Raw genomic sequence first — 21627 nt, 5'->3', positions numbered from 1 at the left:
ACTGTTTCTGTAGTTGATGGGTTTGACTGTCTAATCAATAGTTACACGTAGTGTCTCCTCAGAGGAGTTACGAGGGGGATTTGACCCCAGCAATCCCCACCCCACCTCTCTGGCCAATGTTCTTATTGCAGAAGTCGGCAAACTTTTTCTGTAAAGGTCAGATCGTCAATATCGTAGGCTTTGCAGGCCACATACAGTCTCGATTGCAATTGCTCAACTCTGCCACTGAAGTGTGAAAGCAACCATAGGCAACATGTAAACGAACAAGCACGGGGATGTCCCAGTAAAACTTTATGGACACAGAAATCTGAATTTCATGTATAATTTTCACTTGTCATAAAATATTCTTCTTTTGATTTTTTTCAACCATCTAAAAATGTAAAAACTATTAGCTTGGCAGGGGGTCATTCAGAAAAACAGGCAGTAGGCTAGATTTGGTCCACAGCGGGTAGTTTACCGACGCCTGCTGTAACAGAAGGGGTGAGAGTAAAACAAACCTTCACGTTGCCCTAAGACATCGTGAGAGATTTAACAAAAAGGTGGTGCAGAAACCCCAAGAAGGAGTGTCACACTCAGCATGGGAGGACCTGGGAGGCTTCAGAGAGGTGATGCTGGAGCTGTGTGTGGCTTAAAGCCAAGTAGAAGAGGCAAGAAAGGGAGTTCCAGAGACAGGGCACAGCTTGTGCACAAGAGGGAAGTTGAATAAGCTTGTGAACCGCAGGTAGCTCACCCCGGCTGGGGAGTGTCCAGAAATGAGCATGCAGGGCCAGATGGCAAAGGGCTTAATAAGACTGGCCAAGATGGCTGGATTTTATCCTGATGGTCAGTTGTTTTCAGACTTTCTAAACCTGGGCTTTAAATCTTAAACCAGAGGCTCAGTATGAGAAAAAGGCTAATAAATCATCATTGACCTGCTGTTCTGGGTGAGGCCATTGCCAAGTGCCGGGGCTCAGGGTGAAGCAGGGGTGGGGAGGTTCCCAGAATCCTGCAACTCGCCCAACCCCCACCCCCTGCCTGTCCCTGTGGCATCTCAAAGGAACTTCTGGGACTCTGCTGAGCAGGGTGTGAAAGCCATGGCCCATGGCTGATGGAAGACAACAGCAGGGCTATAGGCAGACATGATCTGATTGTGTTCTAGAGAGATCACTCAGAAGAATGGATGAGACAGGATGAGAGGCAAAACCGCTGATTAGAAGGACCAACAAATACTTCTTGAGTTCCTGCTATGTGCCAAGCACTGTGAGGAAATATTTCTACCAATGATCAACAGAGTAGACAATAAATATGCAGCAAATAAAGAGGTTATTTTTATATTAAAATGATAGCTAGCACTCCTAAAGCACTCACTTCGCACCAAGTATTGTCCTCAGTCAGCACTTTACCAATATTAACTCGTTTAATCCTCACCACGACTTTATGAGATGGGTAATGTCATTACTTCCATTTTACAGATGAGAAAGTTAAGGCCCAGGCTGAGATGGGGGCCCTGAGAGAAATAACAGGACGTAAGAGAGCCGTGTTAGTTGAGGTGTTGGGGAAAGTTCTCTTTAAGGAGGTTGAGCTGCCACCAGGAAAATGAGAAAGGATAGCTGTACACGTCCCCAAGGGGAACTGGGGAGCAGTGCAAGGCCTCGAAAGGGGAAATGACTTGGTCATTCTGAAGAAGCAAAGGCTAGTGTGGTCGAGTTAGGGAGGTGGAGAGGGGAGAGTGTCGGGGGAAGAGGTTGGGGAAGGAAGCGGCAGCGGATCCTGTAGTCCTGGTGGGCAGTGGGAAGGAGCTTATATTTTTTTCTGAAAGCTTAGAAGAGCCTTTGAAGGGAAGCGACACCCCTGGATTCGGATTCCTAAATAAATGGCTGCCCTTTGGGGCATGAATGAGAGATTGGCCCCAGCAGAGGCTGGAGGCCCTCGAAGTAGTCCAGGTGAGAAATAACGTTGCCTTGGTCTAGAGCGGTGGCCGCAACGAACGTGGAGAGAAAGAGATGGATTGCGTGGGCCGCAGTAATCCAAGTGAGCGTGTTGGAGACCTGAACTGAGGTGGTGGCAGTGCAGGTGGAGAGGAGGGGGTTCAATGAAATAGCTTTTTAAGATGTAGAATTGAGAGGTGTTGGTGACCAATTAGTTTAATTTTCGTCGAGTTTTAGATATCTTTGGGACCTGCAGAAAGGGCCATTAAGCAAGCAGTTGGCCAGGAAGTGAGGAATTGGGGATCCACTCTGTCAGCCTCTATGGAGTGCCAGCTGTGGGCCAGGCTCTGTGTTGGGCTTAACACGGTGCCATTGGGGCTGTAAGTGCCTGGAGGGGAGTGGCCAGGGGCGTCTCATCAGTGTTTCCCAGGCATCCAGAACGCCGTCTACTGCACGGTGGGCCCTCAATAAGTATTTGTTGAACTGGAAGGAAGGTGCTCTCCATCTAGTGGAGAAGATGTGCTTACAGCTCGGCGAGATAAGAGCTTCCAAGAGGAGCCCAAGCCCCTGGAGCTGTGTTTATAGGAGGAATAAAAGCCAGGTAGCCTAAAGAGAGGGACGTTTCCCTGTGACTCCCTCACCAATGAGGCCGAATTCCTGGTCTTTCCCTCCTGCCCCTCCAGCCTGGTCTTGGAAGAGTCTACTCGAGAAGGATATTCTCTCACACATCAACTGTTCCTAATTATTCTGCACTGACGTCCTTCTGAGGTTCCTTTGCCATCAGCGAGCAATCTTAGAAATTGGATTCCACGTGCTGGTCCTTGCTTCTCTGAGGCGTCAGGAGGGCTAGGTGGCCCAGAGCAGCTGGTAGTTATAGGTGTCACCCAGTCTCAGTCTCCTGGGCTTAGCAACACCTCTGTGCCCCTCCCTCCCGTGGAGCCCTTGTGGTGTGGACCTCTGGGGAAGCCTGTAGATCCCTCCTCAGAGCAGTGGTTTTAAACACATAGAATAAAAAGAGAGAGTTGCAAAATGAACCAATTATATTGATCTACAGATATATCAAAATGTTTTTTCCAATTTGAAATAGAGTAATATATCTTAGCACGTTAAATAGCAAGATCTAGCAGCGGTAACTACCATCATTTCAAAGTAGCGATAAGCACAAATGATATTTTGAGATACCTGCAACAACTATAAAATGATATGAAAATATCTGATTTCTTTTGATGACAGAGTCACAGGTTCAGTTAATATGACTCTGGTCTGCATTCATAATTAAATGAAATGCTGAATTTCAGTCAGAGTTCGCTAAAATAGGATTTTTTTCTCATCTGGTTTCATGGATTCCCGGAATTCTTTGTAGGAGCTGTGGATGTCAGTGTGGTCCCCACTCCAAGCACTCATTCCATTACTGTGTGTGTCAGAAAACCAATGACAAGATGCTGCATTTTGTTTCAAAACTCATTTAATTGGCTTAGTTTGACAATAGGGAGTTCAGTCCCACCTGGATTTTTACAGGTCAGGCACTTGGCCAAGAGCCAAGTGCTCCATAAATGGACTGGATGGAGCAGGTGGGTGGGTTTAGAAGCCTCAGAAAGGTTAAATGACTGCTTAGAGACAGCTCATAAGTAACAGAGCTTGAACTTGAACCCACATTTTTCTTTACCCTAAATCTCTTGTTCTTTCTACTCTTCCATGCTACCACTTTGTATTCAATATTTCTATTTTAAAGAGTTAGCCAAATGCAACAGTTCACAAGTTATGCTGTTCTAATCATGGGACGAGAACAGTGCTATTATTCTTCACTTTGGTTAGAGGATACGAAAATACCTGAAGTATTTTGTTTACTTAGAGCCTCGTTTTAAGTACACTGAGTCTGTAGACTGTCTATAGATGGAGATGGCAAAAGACCTAGGAACTGTCTTTTGCAAACTGTCAGTGAACTATGGATGTGAAATTTAGAGAAGGCCAAGCTACATGGCAGCAGATGTGGGGTAGTTTGTATTGTTCCCCAAGGCAGAACCAAGGCCCAGTGCTTGCAAGGGACAAATTTTGTAATGAACTTTTGTAGAACTTTGTAATGATTAGACCTACTTAGCAGTGTACCAGGGTTGCCTGGTGAGATATTGACTGAAAGCATTCAAATACTGATCCATGTATTCGTTCATTCATTCAATAAATGTTTATTGACAGCTAACAACATGCCAGATGCTGAGGTATATGCTGCAGGGTGTAGAGTAAGATAAACTATTGTAGAGCTTAGAGTCTACTGGGAGACAGACATTAAATAAAAAAATTTAAAGCAATGTAATTATAATTATTTTCAAGGAAACAAATGGAATATTATGATTCAGAATAACTACTGGCACAGGGATAGGATGATCTACAGTCATGTGTCCATGAGGAGGTGACATTGAACTTGAAACCTGAAAGACTTAAAAAAAAAAACAGCCTACAAGGTGTGAAGAGAGGGGAGGTAGCAGAAATAGCATATGCAAAGGCCCTGAGGCAGAAAGATGGGAACATGTTAAAGAGTCTGAAAGAAAGACACTGTGGGAGCTGAAGCAGAGTGAAGGAGAAGAGTGACAAGGGATGAGTTTGAAGAAGTAGGCAGGGACCAGATCAGATAGGACCTTTGGAAGCATTTGGGTTTAATTCTAAGTGTGATAGAAAGCCGTAGAAGAATTTTAGTCAAAGAAGTAACGTGGCCTACTTTCTTTATACATTAAAGAATCACTCTGGCTACTGGATGGAGAATAGATTGTAGGTTGAAAGAGAGAAACCAGGAGGCTCTTGCTGTAGATCAGGAGTGAGATGATGGGGGCTTGGACTGGGTGGAAACCATGGAGATGGAGAAGATAGATGTAAGATTGCTGGGAAATTCAGCTGAGATTTTTCAGGTACTGGGTGTGGGGACTGATGGAGAGAGAGGAGCTGAGGGTGGATGTTGGTACCATTCACCATGATGGGGAAGATAGGGAGGGAGAGAGTTGGGGGGAAGAAATGTCTAGATAATCATTTTCTAGCAACTCTGAAATCTTGGGAGCAATTCCACAGGTTCTCAAAGAAGATGATGCCATTTATTTAGAGGGTATTTAGCAGTGCGAGAGAGGGAGGTTTTGCAGAAGTCAAAATGATGGTGGGGGGGCACTACTGGTATTCTTGGGCAGGTGTCAGGGATGCTAAAAGTCCTGCATCATGGAGGACAGCCCCCATAGTGAAGAAATATCCCATCTAGAATGCCAGTAGCTTCCTCATGGAAGAACGTGGTGGAACTGTGTCTCTTCCAACTCTAAGAATCTAGGAGAATGCATTTTTTTACACTATCAGCAATTCATATATTTTTGTGAATTGTTCGAGTCAGGTTGTCTTTTTGTAGGTAATTGACTGAAAGTAGCCACATGGAAGGGATGGAGATTTAGATGGAGGATAGAGTATAAAGCAGGAAAAAGGAAGGATAAATCTTGGAGAGTGGGACTTTGGCAGTAGGAAGGCCTGGGAGGTTGGAGGACACTGGGGCCTTGGAGGGAGGGAAGCAGGTGGAAGAGCCCGTGGGAGGATATGAAATACAAACCTCACCGCTTTGCATGTTCCCCGTGGCTCAGTTGCACACCCCCCCATGCTTGCCTGGTATAGAGGCTGCCCAGGTATGTCCCTAAACTTCCCTTCTTTATTCCTCCTGTACACTTTGAACTTTTCCTTTGGATCATTTGAGTCCCCAAGGTTAATTCTTCCTTCAGGTCATCAGGTGCCATAAAGTTAGAACCTGATCAGTGCGGTATACTCTAGAAAAATAAAGAAAAGCGACAGGCACCTTAACGGCCAAGAAAATCAGTATCTAACTTGGGTGAATAGTTGTTCTTTCCATTCTCTAGCTTGATAAAGATAGTTTTCCAATTATTTCCACACACGTGATTTCATTTGAGCCTCACAGCAATGCTAATAGACAGGGCGTGTGTATTATCGGGTCCATTTTACAGATTCGGTTATTGATGTTCAGGGACTTGCCCAAATCAAGCAGCCTGTCAGGGACGGAGCAGGGCCAGATCTTGGGCATAGGACTCCTGCTGAGGTTTCCTAACTGCAAGTAGGCCCCTGGGTAAGTAATGATGAAGAAACTGCTTCCCGTAAGTGTATTCCAAAGAGGAACAGACTACAAAATTAACTGCCCGAGAGGCTTTTTATCAATGTGTAAGAAGTTCCAGTTGGTATTTGCCCTGGCCCCATAAAGAAAAACCAAAATAAGGAAGTCCTTTCATCACATTGGGGGATCAAAGACTTGACTTTTGCTGTCTCCCCAACACTTGAGGGGCCACTTTTGTGCACATTTCCTCCAGCTGTTCCCATAATAGCTGCAGCGTGGCTGTGAGCGCTCTGCGTGATCCTTGCTGAGTCAGGCCATCTTCCACGTGGTCGGGGCGGGGCCCCGTGGTACTCAAATTCGGAGTGTGCCATTCACACCCTAGAGTTCGTGGCTGGTGCCCCCTGAAATTGGGCAGTGCACGCAGGGGGTTGTTTATGGTCAATGAAAGATTTATGAAGGAGCTACAAGGAGGTCAAGCTGTTTCCCTTGTGATGTGCCCAGTATTCCCTGAATACTCTCTCTCACACACGCATACACACACACACCCAGCACTCACCCCTTCCCAGTAGCCTTGGTTCCGCTTTGGTGTGTCAAGCCCAAGGCTCTCTCTTTTTTAGCCCAAACATCATTTGAGACAAGGTAGCTTTTTCCTCAAACTGAAAAAAGTTTCCCTCTGAGAGCAGGCTCAAGTGTAGGCGGGACGTGTGGTTAGACACGGCAGGCAGGAGACACAGAGTGACAACTCTGAGGGAACCAAGAAAGCCCAAAGGGGAGACAAGGTTTAGAGCTAAATCAAGATTGGATTTTGTCGCGAAATGCAGAACTGGCAAAGGCATCATTACAAGGCATTAACCTTGTTACACACAGAAGAACAAGCCGAGGCCGGAATTGAGAAATAAATTACACGTAATAAACTAGACAGAATAGGCTGAGAGCAACATTAGTGATTATGCCCTAAAGGGAGAGAAGGGCAGGATAGAAAATAGGCCAAAAAAAAAAGAGTAAAAATAATCTCTGGACACAGGGGGCCGACTGCACTATTTTCTCCCTTTTTCTACTTGGCTCCCCAGGTATTAATTTCACTTTTGTGAGCAGGTTTCTCTGGAACCTGTCTTTCTTTTGTTTGCATTTGCTGAAATGAGCAAAAGGAAGCCATTCAGAGGGTTTCTTTTTCCATTCACAGGGACCTGTCCATTTCTGTGTGTTTCCAGCACAAAAGAATCCATTTCCATTCAGCCAGAGCAGCCCTTCGAGTTTACTTGAGGTCCAAGCCCGCTCTTTCCTATTTTCTTCCAGGCTCGCTGTTGTAATTGGCTACACAATCGTGACTGTGGCCAGGATCCTCCAGGGTGAGAGGAACAAGAGCTTGGCCGGTTCCTGGTCCTTTGCAGCTGAGGAAAAGCTAGAGTCTAGTGCCATATCCCCAGCCATGACTCTCATTTCTTACACAGGGACTTGCTTTGCGTTGCAAGCAATCAGCAGCGGCTTAAACCATAACATCATTGTTAGTAAAAAGTTTAAAGCTTGGAAGTCTGAGCTCAGTGGTGTCCTCAGGAACTGAGGGTCTTTTGTCCTTCCCTTGCACCAGTCTGTTGGTTTTCATGCTCCATCTTGAATGTCATGGAAGCAAAAATGGCTGTCACCACTCTGCACGGGTAGCCTCACATCACAGATTCCGAAGGGAGGAAGTGAGGGAAGAGGGGCAAATGAGTTCTCCTCAAGAGCCTCCTCTTATCAAGGAGGAAGCTTGTTCCCAGAAGCTCCTCCAGTGGATTTCTTGCATCTCACAGACCCAAACTGGGCCACATGGCCACCCCTAGCTCTAAGGGGTAGGAAAGCAAGTACCAGGCAGCAGGGAATGGGATTACTGTGTGGCTTAGACTAATCATGGTTTCCCAGGCTTGGGTTTATTGCTACCTGAACAAACTTAGGGTTTTGTGGCGAAGGAGGAGGTGGGCATAACTGCCACAGGTGTGGCATCAACCGTTTGTGTTTTTAAATAAGGTAATGATCGCAAACGTGGATTGTGTGTTACTATGTGCCAGACGCTGTTCTTCTAAGCTTTACCTAGGCTTGTGTCTTAACTCATTCAGTCCTCGTGATGAGTCTATGACATAAATGCTGCTATCGTCACTTCCATTGCATAGAGGAGGAAACTGAGTCACAGAGAAGCTGAATAACGTGCACAAAATTAGTTAGAACGTGACAGAGCCAGAACCGAAAGCCTGGAGGTCCAGCTCACTACCCTGTACTATCCTTATTTAGTCGGAGTATTATAAAATATTCCAAGCAGCACACAGTAAGTGCAAGTTACTAATAATAATAGCAGCTAGCATGTATCAACATGTTATTATTACTACCATCATTATTATCTCTCCCTCATAACTACCCTACCGATCACACACCATTGGCCTTATTCACAGCTGAGAAGGCCAATCCCAGCAGGGTTCGATAAATTGCCCACATCACCCAGAGGATGAGAACCAAGCTTGAATGCAAATCTAACTTCTCTGACCCCTAGTCCCAGGTGGTCTGTTCTATGCCACCAGCTCTCAAATTCGAGAACATTGATTTAATGGCCCTACTACTAACCCATGCTATTGATCCAGGACTTAATTTGGAAAACTTCAATTACTGAGAAACAGAAGCCAGGGAAGGATGCTAGAGAGGATGGGACAGTAATTTAGAAGCAATTTTCTCCTTGTTCATTTTCGGCTTTTGAGCCACTTCTGGGATTTTTTGGAGTCAGTCTTTCACAAACAGAATATCTCATCCCACCTTAGCCAAGACTAACTGTGATGTCACGGTTCTTAGCTAATCTAAATAGCTACAGTTATTAAGCACCTACTGTATACCAGACGTGGGAGGACACTATCCCATTTGGTCCTTGTGGATGGACAATCAACAGTCCACAGTCATTACTATGTCTGTGTCGTGGGCTGAGGGAAAACGGAGTCCTCCAGCCAAGGATAGTGGTGTTAGAACATTCCAGATGCCCAGGCAGAGATGACATCCAATTCTCTGAGTTAAGCACTTCTGAGATGCTCAAATATTTAATAAAAAGAAGAGGCGTGGTCAGCCGATTTTAAGTTTGAACAATCCTGGTTTTATTTTAAAGCAAGATGTGTGGTGTGGGTTTATTTTTTTTTACATCTAAAGGTCACCGACTTTTCTTTTGTTCTGCTCATGGTCACGAGGCATCCTTACCTAAACAGTGATCTATTGTTCTGATTCTTAGACCCACAGAGAATTTTTTTCTCAGCTTCATTTTAACAGGACAGTTCCTCATCTTCCCCGACTGTATGAAAAGTATATTTTTAACAGGAAAAAAAAAATCTCCAGTGGGTTTTCTAAAAATCTTCTTAAACTGAGTTCACTATGGAATATTGTATGCAAATAAGCCACGTTCTCTTAGGTTATGACATCTTTTCCTTGAGCAGAGATCACCACATTGGCGAAATCCTTGCCAGCATGTCTTTTCCTCCCAGTGTAACTTCAACAAAGAAATACAGACGGCACTTGAAAGGCTTCAGAAATCAATTTAGTCCATGAATCCATTTAGTGTAGATGTTAATGAAACTTGGTGGGTTTAAAAATAATGAATATTTAATAAGACATAAATTGAAAGGCATAAACACTGTCGGCAGTAATGTAATGAAGTTAATAAGTCTTAGCCTCCCCCTTCCTACCTCTCCCCTCTCCAAACGGGGTAGTTTTAGGAGTTGCGGTGATGCTTACAGAAGTTTGCTGGCTCTCCTATTGGTTGAAGCGTAGATGTGCCTTCGCCAACCTTAGTTCAGTTGGGAACCAAACTCTGGCAGGTAAAGTATGCTATTGCACTGTGTTCAGTAGCTGCAGAAGGCAACGACTCTTTCTAGCTCCGATCTTCCAGAGATTTGTGTAACAAACTCGGTTTCCTGTCGTTGAAAGCAGGAAGCAGCAGGAAGCACTCCATGCCTTTAAACAAGGAAGAAAAAGACATTTTGGTCGACACACTGTCTGCTCCGGATTTAAAGAGGGGCTTTATTTAATGATCAGGAGCGAGCATGTGATTCCATGTGCTCAGAGCCTCAGACCATTTAAATGCCTTCAGGTTGAGAGTTAGGCTTTCCATTTCTTCTTCAAGAACATCAGCACCGGGTGCAGCCCTTGTGCTTGGTTCCTCTTTAGCCCTGCGGCTCTGTCTTACCTACCATCCATGACTCTCTTTCCCTCTTTGCCCTCTGAATGACCTACCCTGTCTTTGGGCTAACACACTGCACTCTTCTTGTAAATCCAGAGTCCCTCCTCTCTGCCGTCACACCCAATAGGATGGTCCGTCTCACATCTCTGGAAGTGGCTTGTTTAACCTCACAGAAGCCAAACCCTTGTTAAAATAAATTTCAGCATGATCCTGCAAACAGCCATGTATAAGACTGTCTCCCTCCCAATTCAGCGGTGGGCTCTTTTTTGGCAATAAAGGGGAACTCAGTTTCATATGTCAGCTGGAGGAGTGTTAAATGGATGGCTAGCTCACTGCTGGCAATCAGTACATGTTAATACACAGTAAACAATTGGCTTTCCATGGGTTGGGCAAGCGTGGTGATTCTGCCGATAAAGGGGATAAAAGGTTGTTCCTGGGGATCTTGTCTAAGAAAGTGTATTTGGGGCTCCAGTAAGGATCCTTCCCAGGTGGGCATGAGTGACATTTTATCATCATGAGAATGATCACTGTTAAAAACTATCTTTTTTTTATTTGTGCGTCTGTGTGCATGTTCAGAGTGACAAGGATCAACCTGAAAGAGTCCAACCAATCGCATCATCTACCTTGATCCATTCCGACCTGACATCCGTTTATGGCACCGTGGTAATGAACAGGACTGTTTTATTCTTGGGGACTGGAAATGGCCAGTTACTTAAGGTTAGTTTTCTGTGCCTTCTTCCATGTCGATTTTAGTATTGATCCATTTTGTGCTTTTGTATTTTGTATTTTGTATTGCTTCTGGGTTATACACAAGACCATACCAACTGCTTTGTGAACTGCTCGGAGACTCCTCCCCTCACGGAAATGGCCTGAAAGAAATTTCTGGAAATCTATTTGTAATAACCTCCTACTCATGTATGGAAGTGACAGACCCCTTGATTCCTGGGAACTTGCCAAGACGGTTCCCTTCCTTACTCACAGGCCGCCTGGGTGAGGCACATGGGGACCTGGCCCCTACCGCATCCAGGCTCACCCTCCTAAGACTTTTAACTTTTCAGTTCTATCTCCTTTATAATGGAAAAGTACAAAGCACCTGATTTCTCACAACTTCAAAGAGGTAAAAGATTATAGGGCTAAAAAGAAGAAATAAACAGATGTTCCTTCTCCCCAGCCCACCTGCCACCCGCAGAGGGGGTGGTTCATTTTCTAACCTTCCTACCCACACCCACCACAGAGAGGTTAGAAATCTCAAACCCTCTGAGGCTCCCCTCGCCTTTTATCTCTGAGAACTGTTTATTTCCACTGTGCGGATACACCACTGGCCGAGTTGAGATTTTTATTCACTGGGGGAAAGGTGCAGGGGGAAGGAGAAGAAAATAAACTCAGAGATAACACATGACTTGTCTGAAATTATATAGCAGTTATCAATTTCTTCAGCAAGCATTTACTGAGCACCTTCTGTGACCTCCGCCAGCACTCGTGGTTGAGAATTGCACTGTTTCTTTCACCCTGGGCGGATTCTCCTTTGCCTCTCTGTAGCCAGTCAATTTACTGTCAGCTCAGATTCTAAACTGAATATTAACAGATTTGTTTTCTCAGCTGATCTCCCACTGATAACTAGCTGTGTGACTTGAGGTAAATCTGTTAACCTCTCTGAGCCTCCATTTCCTCATCTGTAAAATGAGATTGTACTAGATGACCTAAGAAACCCCTTTCTCTTCTGGTCGTCTCTAATTAGCCAAACCTGCTTGCTTGCTTGCTTTCTCCAAATGTGCCTTGTGTGCTGCTCCCACACCTTTGTTCACACTGTACCCCTTTCCTGGATTGCACTCTTTTTTTCTCTGCTTTACTGAATCCTGCATATCTATGCTTTGGCTCAACTCAAACTCCGCCTCCTCTCTGAGGACTCCGAAGCCTGGAGTGTTCACGTTTCTCCCTCATCTCCTGAAATACTCATTGTATCATTCTTTTGGCTCATTACAAATGTCTTGCTTTGATGCCTAACCTTTGCACTTGTGTTTGTCTTGCCTTCCCAGCTTGATTTTAAGCTTCTTGAGAAGGGGGCCGGGAATTCCCACAGCCTGATACAGTGCTGAGTGCCTGGTAGATACTTGATTTAATCTGTTTTCTTTGGAGGAAACCCAGTAACATATGGGAGGGGGTTTGTTTGTATACACATGCTTTTAAAATATACATTGATCATCTTTCCTTTTGTGTTACTTTATTTCCTGGGGAAAGGTAAATACCCACCAGTCCTTGTATACAAGTTGCTCAGTGCTGTGAGGCGATGTCCGGAGCTACACCAAGCTGGTCAGACTAATTGGACCCATTCGCCTGGCGGAAGAAGTTTCCATCAGTCCTTACTGGGTCTCCTTGCCAGTTATCTCTTCAGATTTGGGATATTTTTGACGAGTGTTTTGACAAGAACACTGTTTCCCCAAAGCAGAGCCAACCAAACTGTTAGATGGTAAATTGGAGGTGAAGGAACACTGGCTATAAATAGTTTCCCATGGGACGGCCTGGTTTCGCCTGTCCTGTTTGTTCACCCCAGTGGTTCGTGTGCAGCTGGCCGGTGTTTAGTGATGCTGTGCTGCCAAGGGGTGGAACTGAGCTGCAGCTTCAAGGCTGCTGAGGAAGAGACGGCTGACCCAAGTCTCACTTTCCTCGGCATCTGTATGGGCTACACCTTCAAAAGCCACATCTGTGGCTGTGTTCTTAGGGTTCCAGTAACGAGGGCAGGTTGGTTTTCTGTTTGTTTTGTGACTGCTAACATTTATACGGTGCTCATCACTCTACCCGTTCTCATTCAGTCCCCTCCACCACTCAGTGAGGTGGACACACGCTTCTCATTTTACAGATAAGGGAACCGGGGCCCAGAGAAGCTGCACGATTCGTCCAAGGTCACCCATGGCAGAGCAGGGGTTTGAACCGGGAAGCACTTCAGAGACCACACTGTTATGTCTCAGGCTACACTGACTTGGTAGCTTCTGCCCCAGGCACGGGCAACCACTCTGTGAGGGTTCTCTGGGGGGAGTGGGAAGCATGTTGCTAGGGGGTCACATGGCAGTGGGAGTGGAGCGGGTTCAGGGTTCTTAGAAGCTCAGGGAAGAATCCCAGCTTGAGAAGAAGGCAGACCGTCTGGCTGAGGGAATACCTCACTGGCATGATAACTTCTTGGGAGTCAAACCCCACCCCCAGCTTCCCTCAGGAAGGTTCTACCCCTCAGGAGGAGGTTGGGAGGGGAGAGTGTGAGCTGACTGGGCCCCGCCAGGCTCCCGAGGACAGCCCAGCCGTCCCCAAGACTCCCCTATGTATCCTGCGTACAGATGCTTGGGTGCAGCCCCTGAAATCACCCAGAGTCCTGAAGCCCCAGGATTGTGTAAACGATTTGGAAGGCACAGAGAATCTCCAGATCCCTGTATTCAAACACTTCAAGCTTGTCCCTTGCCAGACTCGTCACCAGAACTGTTAGAAAAGACGAACATTGATAGACACAAGCTTGGCTTCTTCAGCCACAGAGTGGAGGTACTAATGAGCAGAGAAAAAGAAAAGCCAACCCAAGGCAGCCTGCAGGAGCAGGAGTAGAAGGGGCTTGGATCACCCACAGCCTGACTCTTCAATTTCCCTGGTGATCAAGAGTTGATGGCCTTTCGACAGACGCCAGGCACTGTACTATATGCCTGGCTGGAGGAGAGGCAGGAAATAGCATTTGGGGGCCAATTGCTCTTCTTGACCAACACATACACGGACCCTCTGATTTCCTGAATCTCTGAAAACCTCACAGAGTTTTCATAGAGTTTGGTACAATTTTAAATATCATATTACTGAAATGATTTTTTTCTTATTGTAAAAGTAATGCGTGCTCTTGGAGAAAGTTGCAGAGTAGCGGGGTATGAGGGGAAAGCAAAGAAAAAATACCCCTAGTTTTCTTATGTAGAGGCAGCTGCTGTCAGCATTTTAGATTCTTTTTTTTACATAGTTGAGGTCAGACTCTATTCAGTTTTGCATCCTTTTTTTCTTCAGTTAACGAGGGAAAATGCTTATATTGAAAAGTTACAGCAAACTGTAAAGTCTTTTAAAATAGCTGTATCATATTCTATTATATGGAAACATTACTTTGAGCTTAAGCCAAGATACTGAGTCACTTTTAAAGTGACTTTAAAGACATGCACTCTTCCGAGTCATCTGGCACTACCTCTGAAGGTAAGGTTTTATTGATGATGAGTGGAAAAATTAAAGATTTCACAATATGCTACTACCTTTACTGCCCTCTTCTACTTTTATTTCTAAATCCCTTTGTAAGGTTTTAGAAAACCTGAAGGAATTTGGAACTGAAAGCGTCCTTTGCGAATATCTCATCTGCCCCCTTATTATCGACTTGCCATCCTAGTGGTCGTGAGACAGATTATGTCCAGTCACTTTTTCCTCTGGATATTTCCTCATTTTACTTCCTTTCTGAGCATGATTGCATGCTATAATTTTTCAGTCGTCAGCATCCTCGCTGAGATCAGCTGAAAAAGTAGAGCCACACTGAACTCCGTTTTTGGGAATTCACATCCCACGTGTTGTGTGGCCAGGATGCTGCCATGTGTACTCATTCTTACAAACACGTGCTCTTTCTCCAGCTTGTGGTACAGACTATGGTGCAGTTTGGATTCCTTTGAGCTGACTCTGTTGCATGTAGAAAATGGTCCTTATTTCAAGGGCAGAATTGAATATTTTGAACTTTTCCGGGTGGTAAAATAAGTAGTGAAATTTGAAATTTGTAACTTCGCCCATGCCCATTAACCTTTCTTGTAAGCAAAGAAGAAAAGAAGGCAGTAGGCGAGGAATAATAACAGCTAACATTTCTGGGCTCTTACTATGTGCCGGGCATTAGAACCAGTGTCTGCATGGGTTTACTAGTTCAATACTATGAGCGTTCCCACTTTATAAATGAAAAAACCTGAGGCTCTGAGAGGTTAGGTAACTTGCTCAAGGTGATTTGAATGGAAGCAACCAGTCTCCCAAACAAACTGCACTGATAATTCAGATGTGTTCTCTAGAGCTTGGGAGAGTTTGTGGAACTGGTTTTTATTTTGTATTTTCTAGTGTTGGAATATCTGGGTTAACATCAAGATGCAAGTATCTGAGGTTTCGTGAGAAAGTTCTATGGCTTCTGTGGTTTTAGGGACAGCTTGCTGACAACCCAGCTGAGTGCAGACTTCTGTGTTAGAGGAAGGCGGAGCCCTCTCCTCTTGGGGCTACAAGTAGCTCCTGGGAGCCTCTGAACCCCCTTAGGAACCCCTGCTTTTCCCCAGTGAACTCCTTTAGAGCAATGGTAGGAAATCTGTGCTCAAGTTGATTTTTAGAATGGCTCCAGCAACAGGAGGCTAGGGTTGGGTTTCTCCAACATCCTTAGGCCTAAAGCAGGGTTCAGGTTCAGGAAGCCATATCATGCTCTTTCCCCATATCCAGCAGAGAAGCACCGTGCCCACGCTGAGTCCGGACTGGCTACCTATGTAGCTCTCCAAACTCTGTCATTTATCCAAACCATGGAGTGAGATTCAGCCCATTTCCAGAAAGTTCTTCCTGCCTCCAAACTGTGTAACCTTTGAAGAGTCTGCCTTGACGCTGGTTTTTAAAGTTTTCGAGTGAAAAATAAGAGAAAACAAAAACAGGTCTTTTCTAAAGCCAAGCTCTATTTATACTCCCACAGAATGTTCAAATAAGAGGAGGCCATGAGAAGCCCAGGACAGGACCTGGGGCTGGAAGTGGGGGGGCGAGCATGGACGCTGAGCTGAGGGAACAGACCAAAAAGTAAAGGCAGTGGGAACTGTCAGAACTTGAAAGTGGGCTCCGTGGTTGGCTGTTGAGAAAGTCATGTCCAAGTTTACCCCCATCTCATTCCTTCCAGTGTGTGAGTGTGCAGGGACTCCCCGATTCGGAACAAATTCGCCCGTGTAATCCACAAATCTAGAACTCATGGTTCAGGCTATATGCTTCTCTTACTACTTACATCAAAATCAGTAGATTGGAAACCAGAGAGTAATTTGCTTTAATCTTTATATTTCATTTTTATTATTACTCCTACTTACTGAAGCACAGTAAATGCTATTGGATAATTACCTTGCTTTCCTCGTGTGTGTGTGTGTGTGTGTGTGTGTGTGTGTGTGTGGTTTAAGTCTCCTTTGCAGCATTTCTTAGAAACTGTTGATGGAAAAAAAAAATAAGTGAGAAGAATGTTTGATTTACCCTTTACCTGGTCAGCCTCACAGAGTGAGGTATAAGAAAAGAAATTTGGTGTAAAATATTTTAGCATTTTGAACACCCATGGCTTTCCCATGTCATGTTAATAGTAAAGAAAAAAACAGAAATAGTCTTTTGTTTAATTTTTCTCCCCCTCATTTTCCTCACCAGGCTGTCTTTTCCGTGGATGGTGTTGTACTTGTAATGCAGCTAATTGTATGGTGTGGAAGTCTCACACACCATACATTTCAGGACTGTAGCTGGGAGGGTTGTTGTTGGTTTTTTTGTTTTGTTTGTTTGTTGGTTTTTTTGTATGCAGTGAAAATCCCAAGGCTAGTTAATCGCCTGCCATGAGGCTTCAGGAAGATGTCAACAGAAACAATATGTTGACACTCGCTGAAGTTCTCCATGGGGAAAATTTGTTTTCCACACGGGCTGCAGCTGGAAAAATCTGAAGAGCCCTATAAAATCTTGAACGCTAATAGAGTATGTTTTTTCATTTAATAAATATTTATTGGGCACCTTTTATGTGCCAGGCACTGTTCTGGGTGCCAAGGATATAAAAGCGAACAAAACCAACAGTGCCCCTGCTCTCATGGTGGGAAGAAAAAGACAGAAAACAACTAAATGGATTAACCAGTAATGAAGTCATTTCACATGGTGATAAGTGCTGTGGAGAAAACAGAGTGATGTGTAGAGAGGGACAGTGGGGTACGGTAGAAAGGTGACCAGGGAAGGCTTCTCAGAGGAGGTGACATTTGAGATGGATGAAGGGGTATGTAAGAATATACATGGCAGAGGCTCAGGTTGACTTCAGATTAGATCTATATTAAGGTCGTATGCTGGAAGCAATAGATGAAAATCCACATCATGCCCGAGGAGTGTGTGTGTATTGAATGCATTTTCTCTTATGCAAAATTCAACCCATTTTGGGTTTCTGTGACTCACCGTTACTTCCTGAATCGCTTCACTTATCGTATTCTTTAGCGAGGTGGCCCAGCTCCAGTCTTGCTGGCTTTCTTTTCTGTGTTGATGTTGATGTGACTTTTGCAGTTAGAAGATCTAAGAGTTCCACCGATACCCCTGTGCTGGGCTGGGCTCTGTGGGTGGGGGTGGGGTTGGAGGTGATATTAACAGAAATCCAGAGGAGGAGGAGATCCTTCCTGTAGTCATCTGAGAGAGACGAGGGCCGTGCTGAAGCAGAGACCCCAGTCCCTCTGTACAGCACGTTGCTTTAGTAAAATTAAAGATGTGATGAAAATGGAAACTTCCTTGGGGGTACAGAGATCCTTCTCTGCATAATCTAGAGAAAAGGAAAACCATTGGACCCACTCATCCTCAAACACTTTTAAAATTTAAATTGCATGTATTTATTTATTTATTTATTTATTTTTTTGTATTTATTTTTAAAGACAATACATTAGCAGTGTTCAAAGCTCAAAAGAACCAAGAAGGTCACCCATTCTTGACTTCTGGGGCAACCAGTGATAATGGTTTAGAGATATTTTATATATGTCTGCGAGCAAAAGGGGAAGATAGTCTTTCTCTCCTTTTATTAAACATACATGTTATATATGTGTACATACATGTATATATACATATTTAATATAGCATGGTAAACATAACATATAATACATAGAGAGCTTTCTGATTCTTTTCATTGCTAAATAGTATTCCATTGCTTGCACCATAGTTTAGTTAACCAGGTCCCTATTGTTGGACGGTTCGGTTGTTTCAGTCTTTTGTTAGAACACATGATGCTGCAATAAATACCTATTACATATATCATTATATATGTATATATGAGGGAGTGTGGGATCTAAGGGTATGTGCTTTATAGTGTTGAGAGATAACGCCAAATTACCTTCCAGAGAAGTCTCACTCCCACCAACAATGAAGCATACCCCTTTAAACCCAGCACCTGCAGTTATCAGGATACGCTTCACTGTTGGCCTCTCGAGGTAGCTTGTTCAGGAAACTGGTTGGCAAATCCTGGTGCATGTACACTTTGGTAATTTAAAGAGGAAAAAAAAGCAAGCAAGAAAGGCTTCCCTGCCATAAGTCCAAGTTCTAGAGAGAATACTGATGCTTCATCTCTAAGGTATCAAGTAAGTAAATCTGTATTGACCCAAATAAGATCTTTCTAGCCCCTTACCCATCTGTATCCACCGTGCTCCAAAAATAAATAAAATAAAATAAGCTCTAATAACAACCGCAGTGCAGCTCCTAACTCACTTAAAATGGATGAGTGGTGGTGTTTTGTAAATTGTTTTTATTTACTTCTAAATTTTAAAGCAAATCCCAGACACTGTGTCATTTCACCCCCTACATATTTCATTATGCATCTCTAAAAAACTATGATCATTTCTTTAAATCACCATAATCATAAAGCTATGATTGCAAGTAACAAAATCATCAGTAATTCTTCAGAATTATCAAGTCCATATAACTAAATTTTCCTGATTGACTCAAGAATGTCTTTTTAAAATTGTTTTGTCCAAATTGGTATCTGAACAAGGTCCTCAAATGACATTGAGGTTGTTCTGTTTCTCTTAATCTGAGTGACCTCCTCCTATCCTACGATTCACCTCTGTTGACTTTTTGAGGAAAGGAAGTCTGCTGTCCTGTGGAATGTCTCACACCGTGGATTTGGCTGTTCACTTTCTTGTGGCGCCATTTAGCTTGTTCCTCTGCCCCTTCTGTTTCCTAATGCTAAATGGAAGTTAGCACTAAGGCTTGATCAGATTCGGCTTCAGCTTTATTGGCAAGAATGCTTCATAGGTGTTTCTGCCAGATGATGGTTTTAACGTGATGAATTCATCAAGAGAGATCTGGGCAGCAGCCTTCTGAGCCTCACTTGAGAATGTTTCTGTCGATCTTTAAATCTGGCTTCCTATCTCTCCCCCTCTATACAAGCACTTTCCAAGAACCTGATCAGCTGTTTGAATCTGAGCTGATTAATAAAGAATGTGAATTAGAGATGGGAAGACAGGAGCCTGGCAAGTCCACACTTGGTCAGTGCCTGCCTGATGTCTCCCTGGGCTCATAGGTTTCTGTAGGCCAGGGTCTCTTAATAGAACTTTCCATGATGATGGAAATGTTCTATATCCGCACATACAATATGATAGCCGCTAGCCGTATGTGGCTAGTGATTACTTGAACTGTGACTAGTGTGACTAAGGAAGTGAATTTTTAATTTAATTTAAATTTAAACAGCCATGTGTGGCTAACGGCTACCATATTGGATGGTGCGGCTGTAGAGTCATTTATAAATGACTTGAGGCACAGACCTTTCCACCTCCCTTTGGACCTAAATGCTGCTTTCCTTTTGAAAAAGTCATATTTAATCTATTTAGTTACATTGATTTTACAGAGCTGCCACTGAACTTAGTGAGCGGTTCATGGGCTCCTAGTGAGCTACTAGTTGCACCAAATCCACCTGGGTTTGACTCAGAGAAGATGATGGAGGGAAATCACCATCGCAGGACAAAGCCAGACTCAGGCCAGATCCTGAGCGCATGCGGGATGCTGCTCCATGAGCCAAATTAATTTTTTTTTTTTTTTTTTGCGGTACGCGGGCCTCTCGCTGCTGTGGCATCTCCCGTTGCAGAGCACAGGCTCCGGACGCGCAGGCTCAGCGGCCATGGCTCACGGGCCCAGCCGCTCTGCGGCACGTGGGATCTTCCCGGACCGGGGCACGAACCCGTGTCCCCTGCATCGGCAGGCGGACTCTCAACCACTGCGCCACCTGGGAAGTCCTAATTTTTGATTAAATAGCAAAAATGTGCTTGCCATCAGGATGTGTGGTACAGGCATGTTATTGCTCAGTAGATGTGTGAAAGTAGACTTTGAAAAGAATCCCAGGTGCCAGTTTTTTCTTTTCAAATCATATGCCCAATGTAACTGATGTCCACAGTGGTAGAGATATGAATATAGGTATCATATCTGGATGTTTTCAAACTGACAAAATGTTGAACATCTTCACTTTCAAAAGCATTGTATTGTCTGGGGCAGAGGGGTAGGTACCAAGATGATTAAGACATGGTCCCTACCCAAGAGGTGCTTGTAATCTAGTAATAGGTTATTATCCATTGAGTATTGTTGACGTGCTAAGCATTATTCGTAATTCTCATTTGATCCTACAACACTGTGTATAAGGAAGGCATTGTTAGTTCCATTTTAGAGGTGAGGAGATTGAGTCCCAGGGAGGTTAAGTAAGTTACTAGCTCAGAGGAGCACATCTACTTGAAGGGTAGAGCCAGGATGCAAATCTGAGACCAAGCTACCATTATATTTCTCCAGGATTAGGGTAATCGTCTTCCGAGGAGTCTTCCTATCCATGCTTCAGACCCCACCTTCTCACCATGTGTTTCCTCTGCTCAAAGCCCTGCAGTGGCTCCACATCTCTCACCTAGAGTAAGAGGCAAAATCTTTACGCAGGCCAACAAGAACCTATATGATCCACCCTGTTACCTCGCTGTCCACTCCTCTCTACCTCACTTGTTCTGCTCAGGCCATACTGGTCTGCTCTCACTTTAGGGCTTTTGCACCAGTGGGTCACTCTTCTAAGAGTATGCTTTATCCACATGTATCTAAATGACTCACTCCAGCATCTCCTGTTAGTCTCTAAATAGAACGTCACCTTCTAATGAAACGTAATGCTGAACACACATTTTCCATCTTTTTACCCCACTTAATTTTGACCTATATCACCTGCTAACGTATTTTTTTTTATATTGGAGTATAGTTGATTTACAGTGTTGTGTTAGTTTCTGGTGTACAGCAAAGTGATTCAGTTGTACATGTATGTAATCTATTATTTTTCAGATTCTTTTCCATTATAGGTTATTACAGGATATTGAATATAGTTCCCTGTGCTATACTGTTGGTCCTGCTAACGTGTGTTTTTTTTTTTTTTTTTTTTTTTTTTGGCTGTGTTGGGTCTTTGTTGCTGCGCACAGGCTTTCTGTAGTCGTGGCGAGCGGGTGCTACTCTTCGTTGCGGTGCGCAGGCTTCTCATTGCATTGCGGTGCCTGCTGACATATTTTATAATTTACTGATTTGTTGTTAATTGTCTATCATTACACTCCCCCCACCCCAGCATGCACATGAATGTAAGTTCTATAAGGGCAGGATTTCCCCACCATTTGTTCACTGCATTTTTGCAAACACCTACAATGTGGCAGATACATATAGTGGATGTTCAAGAGATGTTTATTGACTAA

The 21627-nt window shown here is 44.1% G+C and overlaps 1 protein-coding gene across 1 annotated transcript in view; it reads left to right on the top strand.

Annotated features, from left to right (window-relative positions):
* PLXNC1 (plexin C1) overlaps positions 1-21627 on the top strand; it is a 142446-nt gene that overhangs the window by 8276 nt on the left and 112543 nt on the right. Inside the window, exon 2 of the mRNA XM_032646827.1 lies at positions 10751-10891. Within this exon, the coding sequence (XP_032502718.1) occupies positions 10751-10891 (141 nt within the window). The remainder of the gene's footprint in view (positions 1-10750; positions 10892-21627) is intronic.

Source organism: Phocoena sinus, chromosome 10 (assembly GCF_008692025.1).
Source record: "Phocoena sinus isolate mPhoSin1 chromosome 10, mPhoSin1.pri, whole genome shotgun sequence".
NCBI lineage: Eukaryota > Metazoa > Chordata > Mammalia > Artiodactyla > Phocoenidae > Phocoena > Phocoena sinus.
The sequence above is the reverse complement of the archived record's forward strand: the minus strand, read 5'-3'. Positions and strand labels throughout refer to the sequence as shown.